The following is a 12,500-nucleotide window of genomic DNA, read 5'->3' as shown; positions in this document are numbered from 1 at the left end:
CAAATCTTTATCTCACAACCTCTTAAAACTGAACAATCTTCATGGGAGGACTCTTAACCCTAAAATGTAAAATGCATCAATGTATTACATTTTTTGGTATAGAAACAAATGTATATTGTGAAAGATTAATATTATAAATGGGTGTAAACTATTATTTGGAAAATATTTAGTTCCCATCAAGTTTGTGTGTGTATGTTATAATTGGCTATCTTTGTTGAAATATTTTTTTGTTGTTGTTGACTATAAGGTAACTTTTCATTCACTTCAGTACAGTAAATTACTAATTAAGGAATAGATTGACTAATTACTATGCAATTTAAATGTGTGTATTCAAATACTGTGTGCATGTATAGTGTGTGTTTATGTGTGCATATGTACAGTGGCGCCTGCAGCCATATAGCTATATGCATTGTACGTTCCTACCATGAGAGGGCTCAAATACATTTTTATTTTTTTTTTACATAATGTAAATTGACTACAAAACAATATACACTATGATATATTGACAAAGGAAGAAAGAATTAGAATAAATAAAGGTGTGCGTTTGTGTGTGTATGTATTTGCATGGTGGGAGATGGGTAGGGCCAGATGGAATCTGAGGAAATTTCTTGCTTTATTTGCACAGAATTGTGTTAAAAATCTGCGGATTTATGCGGAAAACCTTAATATATTTAAAAAAAAATTCAACACATTTCTAAACATAATAGTTTTAAAAACTCATTTCTAATAACTGATTTATTTTCTCTTTGTCATGGTGACAGTAAATAATACTTTACCAAATATTTTTCAAGACACTTCTATACAGCTTAAAGTGACATTCAAAGGCAAAATTAGGTTAACTAGGCAGGTTAGGGTAATTAGGCAAGTTATTGTATAGGGGCGAATAATTTTGACCTTAAAATGTTTTTTAAAAAATTAAAACTGCTTTTATTCTAGCCAAAATAAAACAAACAAGACTTTCTTCAGAAGAAAAAAATATTACCAGACATGCTGTGACAATTTCCTTGCTCTGTTAAACATCATTTGGGAAATATTTAAAAAAAGGAAAATCAAAAAAATCAAAGGGGGGCTAATAATTCTGACTTTAATTGTTTATGTATGGCGCATGTGTGTATGTATGTATTGTCTCTCTGTGTATGTATAGTGTGTGTAAATAAACTGAGCACCAGTAATAGTTACAACAGTGTATTTGCATACACCCATGTAAATTTTGACTACGGAAATTTGGACAGGAAAAAGGAATTAGACAGATTTGGAACAAGTGAATTTCGAGTATATGGTGAGTACATTTTTTTTTTTTTAGAGCTGAACTATCCCTTTAATGAAATTCATCATTACCAGTCTCAAAAACATTTTTTGTCCTGCTTCATATTTTTGTGTAAATGTGATATTTACACCAAACATTCCTTACCTGATAAACAGTACAGCATTTACTTTAAATAGATTACTGTAATATTATAAACATTGCAACGCATGGGCATACATGTACAGTAAGAAAAGAAGGGTCACTTTACAATAAGGTTTCGTTCATTTATTTACTAACATGAACTAATACTTGTATGGCATTTGTTAATTAGTTCAACATTTACTAATGCATTATTAAAATCCAAATTCATGCTTGATAAAATTAGGTAATGCGCCGCGAGTTACAACTATAGTTTCATTAACTACTGTAACACTTTAATGAATGTATTGTTCATTATTTGTTCATGTTAGTAAATACATTCACATTAACTAATACAACCTTATTGTAAAGTGTTACTGAAAATGACATAAATTTACATATACACAGATACACAGTCATTTACCTGCTACCTGTACAGTAGCGCGCCGAAACTGGTTTTGCATGAACACTGGTTAATATCTACATCAGAGATGCCCAAACTAGAGCCCGTGGGCCAAAGTCGGCCCTTTGTGTTCTTTGACTTGGCCAGCCAGAGGAGAAATGATTGGGAAAGGTTGAATGCCTACAGAGATTCTCATTTCTATTTTAATGTAACCTTTTGTTTGTTTGTTTGTTTGTTTGTTTTATTGTTAAGCTACAAAAAAGCAAGCTGAAATTAAATGTTTCAATTAAATGTTGTAGATGAATCAGACTTTTAAAAAATGTAGCTACATACTGTCACTTAACCAATAGAAAGCATCAACATGCAAATCAAGGCAAAGGCTTGTAATTTTGTAATTTTTTTCTATTTATTCATAAATATTATGAAATAAATTATGAAATTGCCCAATGGCAACTTTAATGTAATACAGTATATATACTTCCAGCCCACAGCTCTCAATCCAGCTTGGACTTTGGCCCTTTGTAAAAAAAAAAACAGTTTGAGCACCCCTGATCTACAGCCACCTAAATAGAGTATTTTGCAATATGATATTGATATGAGTGGTGTACCTGATGTATGTATGAGTTGAGTGGATTGTAGTAGTCTCGCTCATTGCCCTTGTACTGTAACTGCTCATACAGCACAGTATTCACGGCACAGATGACTTGCCTTTGAAACTCAAAGTCTTCCAGAACGAAGCATTCACCTGAAAAAATAAAAACAATCAGACACACAACACTACACAGGGTTCATACACATTTTTACTACTAAAACTCCAGAACTTTTTCAAAACTTTCCGGTAAATATTCATGACCTTATGTGTTTGTCATGTCTATGTACACTTGGTAATTAAGAAAAAAATTTAAACGTATTACAGCTTATCAAAAAATATGCAACAATCTATGTAATTTGTTTAGTTTTATATCGTTAAAATAGCTCTTAGAAAGTATCCTGCTGTCTGTGTGAAAATATTTGAGAAATGCTGGCTTGTGTTTTCATAACACTGATAAGAATAGTACCAATTAGCTTTTAGCACCCACAGTTTCTTACCCCAGTAGTTAGAGAAATGCACACTCAAAACGTAGCTTGAATTACGATGAATGAGAGAAAAAGAGGGGACAAGCTGAAACTGCACTGCAAAAAAAAATGCTTTTCTTACTTAGATTTTTGGTCTTGTTTCTAGTCCAAATATCTAAAAGTTCTTAAATCAAGAAGCATTTTCTAGACAAGCAAAACATATTGTCTTGTTTTAAGAAATAACATGCCAAAATGAAGTGAATTTTTCCTTAAATCAAGCTAAATAATCTGCCAATGGGGTAAGCAAAATAATCTTGTTTTTCGATTTGTGATAAAATTTTTTTGCTTACCCCATTAGCAGATTATTTAGCTTGATTTAAGGAAAAATTCACTTCATTTTGGCATATTATTTCTTAAAACAAGACAATATGTTTTGCTTGTCTAGAAAATGCTTCTTGATTTAGGAACTTTTAGATATTTTGACAAGAAACAAGAATCTAAGTAAGAAAAGCATTTTTTGCAGTGTGCGAGTTGCTTTTTGAACCCCACACAGAGCACGTCAAGTGAAGAGACGAACCACGCAATAGGTTGTTTGCAAGCATGTGGTTCTAGTGATGTGCGAAATTCAGATGGAGGGCAGAGAGTAAAAAACTGAATGGGAGTCCGTATTTTTGTGATTTATTCCATATTTCAAAGGAGATATAAATAAAAAATAAGCACATATGTTGGGCATGATCCTTATATCATGAAGAGGACCGAGTTTTATATGGAATTAAAATATATTTGCCTGTCATCGAGGTGGTAGATAGCTACTGTAAGCCATTACATGAAAAAGATATCATAGTAAGTACTATACTGTTTTGAACATACCTGAATTAAACTGTCGTAGTAATTATATGGTTATGGTACAACACAACTGTAGTATTAAACAAATTATTCAATAGGTTACATTTTTATAAATATACACCATCACAATGCACCACAGTTTACACTAACGTTACAGTATTTATTAGTTTATCTGTTAACCAGTATTCTGTAACAAACAGATACACTATATATTTGCTCTTTGGACATATTATAGAGTACAATAGGATTTTTCCATGCAGATAACATTTTAACTTGACATATATATGAAAAACAGGTGAAAGCATACAAAAATGTGGATGCATAGTCATCATTATTATCATCAACATCATTATTATATATGTTTTTAGTGGACAGAAAATGGTGCTCCACAGTAATAACCGTCTAGTTTTGCTCACAAGGGCTGCATTTCTTTTTTATTCGGTCGAAGAACTTACCAACAAACATTCAACACTGCTGCACATCTCTGTTAATGTTACGGTTGTTTACGCCAGTAAAGATGTGGAATATTGCAAAACAATACAGAGATTTCATTGCAGCAATTACAGGGCAGGGTACGTTATTTATGTTCTCCTGGATTTTGTATAAGTGTGGTGGTGTTTATATCTGACTTTACATTACATTTACATAGGCCTGTATATAATAATTATTAGTGCTATCAAACTAATCACATTAAAAAAAAGCTTATACACATGGATTTATTAAATAAATGTTAATTACATGCTGCCTTTTCTTCCTTTCTCAGCCAGTTACTTGAACCTTCCCCTCTTTATGAACAAAAACTTTGAGATCTATAAAAGCTGTTCAGCCTTAATCATTTTGGCCGATTTAAACAATTATAAACAACACAAAACAGAAACATTTTAATGTTCTGATAACGATTCCTATGTAGAACACTTCCTGCCTTCTATCTGAGTCTTGCGCGTCATGTGCACACAATCTATAGTATTTAAAATGTACCCAATATAATCATCTCAAATATATTCAAGTACACAGTATATTTGTTCAACGCATTTCCATGACTTTTCCAAAACATTTTGGGTTTATCTGTTTTGCCAAAACTTGGTTTTCCAGGACCGTATGAACCCTGAACATCAGTGCTATTGTGGTTGCCAGATGCAGTCCAAAGTAGATTAAAAATGTTGGAAATTAAACTAGAAGATCTCTGAGACATTGAGCTGAAAGGTTTTTATCAGGCAATGGGGAGAACGTGAGACTGGGTCTGACTAATAGACTTCATGAGAACAGCAAATTGAATTTTCCGGATGGTTCTTTGCTGACTGACCTTGACCGGCTCGTAGACTTGGGTGTGCAGCGTTCTGCGCTCGCAGACACTTCTTCACCTTGTCTGTGATTTCTTCTACCTGTGCAGATATGCTCTCAAAAGTGACATCAGTCAGAGGGTTGCAATACTGGTCCACCAAAACAGCACCTAGGATTAGACATTAAACAAATGGAGGTGTTATTTAAAGTAAATATGAAAATAAATCTCAATCACCCATGATAATGGAGCAAATAGGGCTGTGCAATACACATACAGTAAGAAAATGATCATGTAAATTTACATTTACACATTTATATATAGTTGAAGTTAGAATTATAAGCCCTTCTGTATATATTTTCTTAATTTTATCTAACAGAAAGAAGATTTCTTCAACACATTTCTAAACATAATAGTTTTAATAACTTGTTTCTAATAACTGACTTTTATCTTTGCCATGATGAGAGTACAGAATTATTTTACTAGATATTTTTCAATATTACTAGTATTCAGCTTAGTGACATCATTGTATAACAGCGGTTTGTTCTTTAGAAAACGAAAACAAAAACTGCTTAAGGGGGCTAATAATATTAACCTTAAATAGTTTTTAAAAAAATTAAAAGCTGCTTTTATTCTAGCCAAAATAAAACAAATGCAACTTTTTCCAGTAGATACAATTTTATCAGACATACTGTGAAAATGTCCTTGCTCGGTTTATCATTATTTATCATCATCGTTTATCAAAAAAGAATTCAAAGGGGGGGCTAACAATTCTGACTTCAACTGTATGTGTGTGTGTGTGTGTGTGTGTGTGTGTGTGTGTGTGTGTGTGTGTGTGTACAGTTAATTCTGGGATTTAACTGAACATCAAACATTTCTTTTCTGTTGTGAGATTTCTGTTGTAAGCTTACCCTCCAGAGCTGATTGTTGTTCAGGTGGTCGCTCAAGAAAAACCTTCAAATTCCTTAAAATGTTCTGCTGCCGGAAGAAGTACAGGATTTTCTTTGCATAGTACTTAAGTGTCAAACTCTTCCTGAGGCCATCATGAGAAAAAAAAAAAGAGGAAAAATTGTAAACAAGTTAAACAGCTTAGGACAAGCTTTCTGCAGGATTCACCCAGTCAAATTTAAGACTTTTATTACAAACAAAATGTCTTATTTTAATTTAATTAACTTTTTTAATGGCCAGTGTAAAGAGTTTTTTACTTGCCCCATTTTTTTATTAAATAAAATAATTTCTTAGCAACATGCTCTATTTTATATAATATGTTAAAACAAGCCAACTCTAGTTATACACACATACTTTTTCAGCATACATTTTCTTAGAAAAGGCCATTCTGAAAACATTTAAAAAAAAAAAAAAAAACTAAATGTATGCACAACAGTTTGTCTAGGTCAGTTTCCTCACTTGGTAGCTATAAATATATATAGAACATTTAAACAAATGTTATTGTAAGGAAGATAAATAAAATATATTGGTAAATAAAATGACTAATTGTAACTTTTGTTAACGTTTTATTGAGATGGATTGTTTGTTACTGGATGGGTATTGGCCCAAAAAAATTAAGACCTGTTAAGAATTATTTAAGACCTCCAACACCATATTTTTGTGAATTCCAGACATTTTCAAGACTACATTATTATTATTATTCATATATTTATTTATTTATTTTTAATCTAGGACATTTTAAAGGGGACCTATTACGCCACTTTTTACGAGATGTAAAATACATCCCTGATGTCCCTAGAGTGTGTATGTGAAGTGTGAACTTAAAATACCCTACAAATATATTTTTATAACACTTTATCACTGACCCTTTTAGGTTTTGATCCAAATTGTGCCTTTCTAGTGACTGTCGCTAAGGGCGGAGCTACAAACACCTATGCATCCGTATATCGGCAGATTCAAAACAGGACAAACGTTGGTTCTGTGAAAACTGAAAATGTCAAAAGTCTATACTGTTTATTTGTGCATCCTAAAACTCCACATTTACAATGCCTATTAGACATTAAGTGAAAACTCTAATAGTGGACGGCTGCTTCTCACTTAGGCCTGTTTATGCTAATGAGGAAGAGATTGTCACTGATGGGCAGGACTTACCCCCTTGGATGACACATACAAAAAGAGAATGTCAGTCAAAGTGCTTCTGCAGACGTGTTTTACCATTATAGGCAGGCTATAGTCACACATAGTTGCCACACAACTGTTTAAACCTTTTGTAAAAATAATTTTTGCATAGTAGGCCTCCTTTAAGACCCTGCGGACACTCTGTAGATTGAAAATAACTTAAAGCAATAGTTCATTTCCAACCTTTTATCCGAGTTCAAGATGCCAAGCAGCTCGTCCTCACAGAAGTGTTCAGGGGCTCCGAGAGACTCGATTTCTGCAAAACTGTCTCCAAGAACCTGACCGATGCAAGGCTGATTACAGATCTCTGGGTTAGTGACTAAAGCAACAGATTAAATTCAACTTACCTTACAAACACACCTGTGTAACGATAACGGCATTAAGACTGTGATTCTTGTGCAAATGCATAATGATTTATAATCTTAAAACTGTGGCATCTTTCTCCTTTCTCGTAGAGTCACTTACAACTTCAGTGAAGAACCTTTTGGAAATGGACTCTACTGTTCTTCTTATCTGTTGACCAACTGTGTGCCGGGTCTTGAATTCCTTCAGCCAATCGTATGATTCATTCTGCCGGTAAAATCTCTGCAGTCTGGGCCATCTGAAACAATTCAATTCAAATATGTTTGTAGAGCACTTTTCACAATAATGATTGATCCAAAGCAGCTTCACAAAAGGTGACCATTATCAGAAAAGTTAAGGTGTGTGTGTGTTGACAGTATATATACATAGTTAACCTACAGTTATACAGTTTACTTTCTAAACAGGTATAAGGTTGAAGTCAGAATTACTAGCCCCCCTAAATTATTAGCTCCCTTGTTTCTTTTTTTCTCCAATTTCTGTTTAACAGACAGAAGATTTTTTCAACACATTTCTAAGCGTAATAGTTTTAATAACTCATTTATAATAACTGACTTATTTTATCTTTGCCATAATGACAGCAATTAATATTTTACTAGATATTTTTAAAATGATTTTATTAGTTTTTTCTTTTTAGACATACACAAAACAAAAATACAAACACGACATAAAATGCCTGACACAAAACATAACTGCATATACTAAAATATGCATATGGCCAAAGCCATAAGCTATTATGTTACAAACATGACCATATGGCAGGAAGAGTGAGAAGTTTGATGAAAACAGAATACACATGAATGAATGTCTATATGGACATTATGTCATTCAGAGTTTCAAAATGTCACATAAAGCAAGGTTTATATTGTCCATAATATATGATGTCCAAGTGCGAATAAATGTATCAGTTGTGGAGTGGCTAAGACCTGTTAAGCATTCCAGGGGAATAATCGCTTGAGTTATTGAATGCATTTACTAGATATTTTTCAAGACACTTCTATACAGCTTAAAATGACATTTAAAGGCTTAATTAGGTTAACTAGGCAGGTCAGGGTAATTACGCAAGTTATTGTATAACAGTGGTTTGTTCTGTAGACTATCAAAAAAATATATAGCTTAAAGGGGCTAATAATTTTGACCTTAAAATGGCTTTTAAAACATTAAAAACTGCTTTTAATCTAGCCGAAATAAAACAAATAAGACTTTCTACAGAAAAAAAATATTATCAGACATACTGTGAACATTTCCTTGGTCTGTTAAACATTGTTTGGGAAATATTTAATAAAAGAAATGAAATTCAAAGGGGGCTAATAATTCTGACTTCAATTGTAAGTTTGACCACACAGAGGATGAATATAAATTAATGTAAAATATCAGGGTCTCTGTGACATATGGAGTTAAGGACTAATTTAAAGGGGTAATCCACCCAAAAATTCACTCACTATTTTCTCTCCTTCAAGAGCCTGTTTGTTTTTTCTTCTGTTGAACACAAAAGAAGATATTTAGAAGAAATCTGAAAATCTGAATATCCTATTCTAAACCATTGAGAATAGAAAAAAAAAACAAATACTATAGAAGCCAATGGTTACAGGTTTCCAACATTCTTCAAAATATCTTTTTTGTGTTCAACAAACAAACTCACGTTTGCAAGTGAGGGTGAGTAAATGATGATAGAATTGTCATTTTTCGGATGAACTAGCCCTTTAAGAAGAAAATAAAGGGATCAAATAATTTACAATAAAGTTTGTCAATATGTTATAGTGTGTTAAGTTTCGTATTGAATTTAAAATATTGCTTCTTACCTATAAAGCTTTAAATAATCTAGCTCTTGCGTTTCCAACAAACCTTCTGCCTCGCTAGTCGCTACAATCCAACTCGCTCTTTAAGATCTCAAAACTCAGGGCTTCAGGTAATACCTAGAATAGCAAAGTCAAGTAAAGGAGGTCGAGCCTTCTCATTTATGGCTCCTAAACTCTGGAATAGCCTTCCTGATAATGTCCGAGGCTCAGACAAACTCTCCCAATTCAAAACTAGATTAAAGACCTATCTTTTTAGTAAAGCATACACTCAGTGCAGCACTTAGCCATATGATACATGAATGCGCTCCACGCAGGTTTCTGAATATCGTTTATTTACACTATGAACAGCAGCTACGATAATTATTCTCCTAATTCTCTATTTCCACCTGGGGATACTCATCCCGAGGCCCTCAGACTATGCAGCGCCACTAATTCGATCCAAGGCCAGCGACGAGATGATCCCAAGGTTTCCATACCCTGGACCAGGCCGTATCCTGAGCAGCTGCTGTTGTGGTCATGGAGGAGTGGAGAGCATTAGACTGATTCCTGTGATGCTGCAGGGACAGAAGAGTCTTCGCTGAGGTCCAGCTTCCAGCCTCCTTTGCCTAGACTGCAGCTCTGCACAAGACGTTTGGCCAGTGGAGAAATGGTCATGCCCAACTGAGCCTGGTTTCTCTTAAGGTTTTTTAATTCTTCACTTTCCCCAATTGGTAAAGTTTTTTCTTCGCCACTTTCGCCACTGGCTTGCATGGTTTCGGGATCTGTAGAGCTGCGCATCGATGAATGGCTCTTCAGTGTTTGGACTCTAAGTAGTGATTATTGAACCACACTGAACTAAACTGAACTGAACTGAACTTAAACTCTGAAAACTGAACTGACACGATTCAATTTACTATGATCTTCTATGTGAAGCTGCTTTGGCACAATCTACATTGTAAAAGATCTATACAAATAAAGGTGAATATAATACGAATATAACACATATAATATATATATATATATATAAATGTGTAAAGTGCTTTGAGTGTCCAGAAGAGCCCTATATAAATTTAAGGAATTATTATTATTATAAATGGAAAATTTTGCAGGTGATGCATTTGGTAAATTCAGTTTACAGAAAACATACAAACAAAAAAAGAGCTTAAATTGTATTAACTTGCATCTGACAAAACATAACTATAATGCTAAAAATGTCTCAGCCACAACATCCAGTAAAACACAAGATATTGCTATTATAACATAACATCCACATACATTATATTACCTGAACTATAGGGCTGCACAATATATCATTTCAGTGTTGCATTGTGATAATTTGCAATAGTCACATCGCAGGTTTTTCCCAGAAAGGGGTTGCAGCTGGATGGGCATCTGCTGTGTAAAACATATGCTAAATAAGCTGGCGGTTCATTCTGCTGTGGCGACCCCCACATTAATAAAGGGACTAAGCCAGTAATTGAATAATCAAATGTAAAATAACACTAGTCTTTTATAAATAGTTAAATTAAATTAATTATTATCAAAGTTACAAACGCTACAATTTCTTATGCCTAAATGTTTTTTAAATCCTCATACACTCACAGGCCTCAAAAACAGCAGATCCTGCGATGTCATTCATTCATTTTCTTTTCCGATACCTGAATACTGTTAGACTTCCCGGAAACAATAAATCACTTGTTTAATTTGTATATATTTTTATTGTATTTATCTACGCTTTTACTCTGTAGTTTATTGTATTTTAAGCAGATGCAGTGCCACACAGAACCATCCCAATCAATGTAAAAATAATATACATCCTTTCCAAATAAAGCTAAGTCCTAAATGCTACATTGTAATCGTATTGCAATATATAATGCAGAAAAACAAAATATCCTAATGTCAGATTTGTCCAATATCGTGCTGCCCTACTTGAAACTACACTTTCTTTCAGATTATTTTATCATAATGTTTTAATATACATGAACGCATCAGAGAATAGCATGCAATTCAAGGCAAACCAAGGTCACTTTACAACTAAAAGCAAGTAAAAGTGCATGTCGACTTTTAGCGCACAGGAGGTTAACTGTGACATCTAATGCGTCTCTCTCTGTATTTGCACACAGGACAAATTTGGTGCATCAGCAGAATGGGAACACGACCTGACAGCTCCTCAAGTCACGCACTGAATGCACATCTTAAACCACCTCTCAGGGATCCAGCACATTTATTATGGTTTGCTAAACTGAAGGTTGATGGCAGTAAAAAAAGAAGCTTTTTAATTTATTCCACCTGAGTTTGTACTGATGAGCCCAGACCTTTCCCCTGCCATGGCACACGTCATGTAGCCTCTTGCACGTGCTGGAAACGTTGCAAATGTCGACAGGGTTTAAAACGGGGAAGCACAATATATGCTCTAATATCTCCGCCGGTAAATCGATCAGCTGCTTGGAGAAACGTCCTGAGGTAACCACATTTGTCCCTAAAACTCGATCTCCCGTGTATGGCGTCGCCATCTTTTCTGTTTACTCCGATGACCTCATCGAAGGCCCGCCCCGTTGTCGACGGAACCACGCCCCTTTCTGGTGCAAAGGGCTGAACTTTCAAGAATAGCGGGAAATAATCCGAATGAACCACGTTTATATTTGAATGTGACACTTAAATGTAAATATAATACATTTAATATAGACTACAGTTTAGAACAGTGCAATTAAACTAGTAAAATAGGAATAACTGACAAAAGAACATGTCTTTTAAAGTAGTTTTATTTATCTGTTTTCATTTAGTCTGTATTTCTGTCTCTGTTTTATTGTAATAATAATGCTATTATTTATTATTTTTAAAATAATATAGTCTTTAATGAGTGGCACAGTGGGTAGCACTGTCACCTCACAGCAAGAAAGTCGCTGGTTCGAGCCTTGGCTGGGTCAGTTGGCATTTCTGTGTAAAGTTTGCATGTTCTCACAATATTGGCGTGGGTTTCCTTTGGATGTTCTGGTTTCCCCCACTGTCCAAAAACCTTGCCTCTGAATTGCCTCTAAATTGTGTGTGTGAATAAAAGTGTATAGGTGTTTCTCAGTGATGGGTTGCAGCTAGAAGGGCATGCACTGCATGCATAAAGTATGCTGGATAAGTTGGCGGTTCATTCCGCTGTGGCGACCCTTAACAAAGCCAAAAAGAAAATGAAAATCAATGAATAAAATATCTATCTATCTATCTATCTATCTATCTATCTATCTATCTATCTATCTATCTATCTATCTATCTATC

At 34.1% G+C, this 12,500-nt stretch overlaps 2 protein-coding genes across 3 annotated transcripts in view; one reads left to right on the top strand and one right to left on the bottom strand.

The window, feature by feature from the left end:
* Window positions 1-11,762, bottom strand: part of fbxo21 (F-box protein 21) — a 28,550-nt gene extending 16,788 nt beyond the window's left edge. For both annotated transcript variants that reach the window (XR_015490739.1, XM_087253200.1), the window contains exons 1-6: window positions 11,523-11,762; window positions 7,561-7,696; window positions 7,279-7,388; window positions 5,880-6,001; window positions 4,993-5,139; window positions 2,396-2,532 (exon numbers count right to left, since the gene is read on the bottom strand). Coding sequence is in view for 1 of the 2 variants with exons in the window: in XM_087253200.1 (XP_087109326.1) it covers window positions 2,396-2,532; window positions 4,993-5,139; window positions 5,880-6,001; window positions 7,279-7,388; window positions 7,561-7,696; window positions 11,523-11,746 (876 nt within the window). In the remaining variant the exon portion in view is untranslated. The remainder of the gene's footprint in view (window positions 1-2,395; window positions 2,533-4,992; window positions 5,140-5,879; window positions 6,002-7,278; window positions 7,389-7,560; window positions 7,697-11,522) is intronic.
* fbxw8 (F-box and WD repeat domain containing 8) overlaps window positions 1-12,500 on the top strand; it is a 309,097-nt gene that overhangs the window by 84,550 nt on the left and 212,047 nt on the right. The window lies entirely within an intron of this gene.

The sequence above is a fragment of the Danio rerio genome, chromosome 5 (assembly GCF_052040795.2).
Source record: "Danio rerio strain M-AB ecotype USA chromosome 5, GRCz13ab, whole genome shotgun sequence".
Lineage (NCBI taxonomy): Eukaryota > Metazoa > Chordata > Actinopteri > Cypriniformes > Danionidae > Danio > Danio rerio.
Note: the sequence above shows the minus strand (reverse complement) of the source record. Positions and strands in the feature narration are given on the sequence as shown.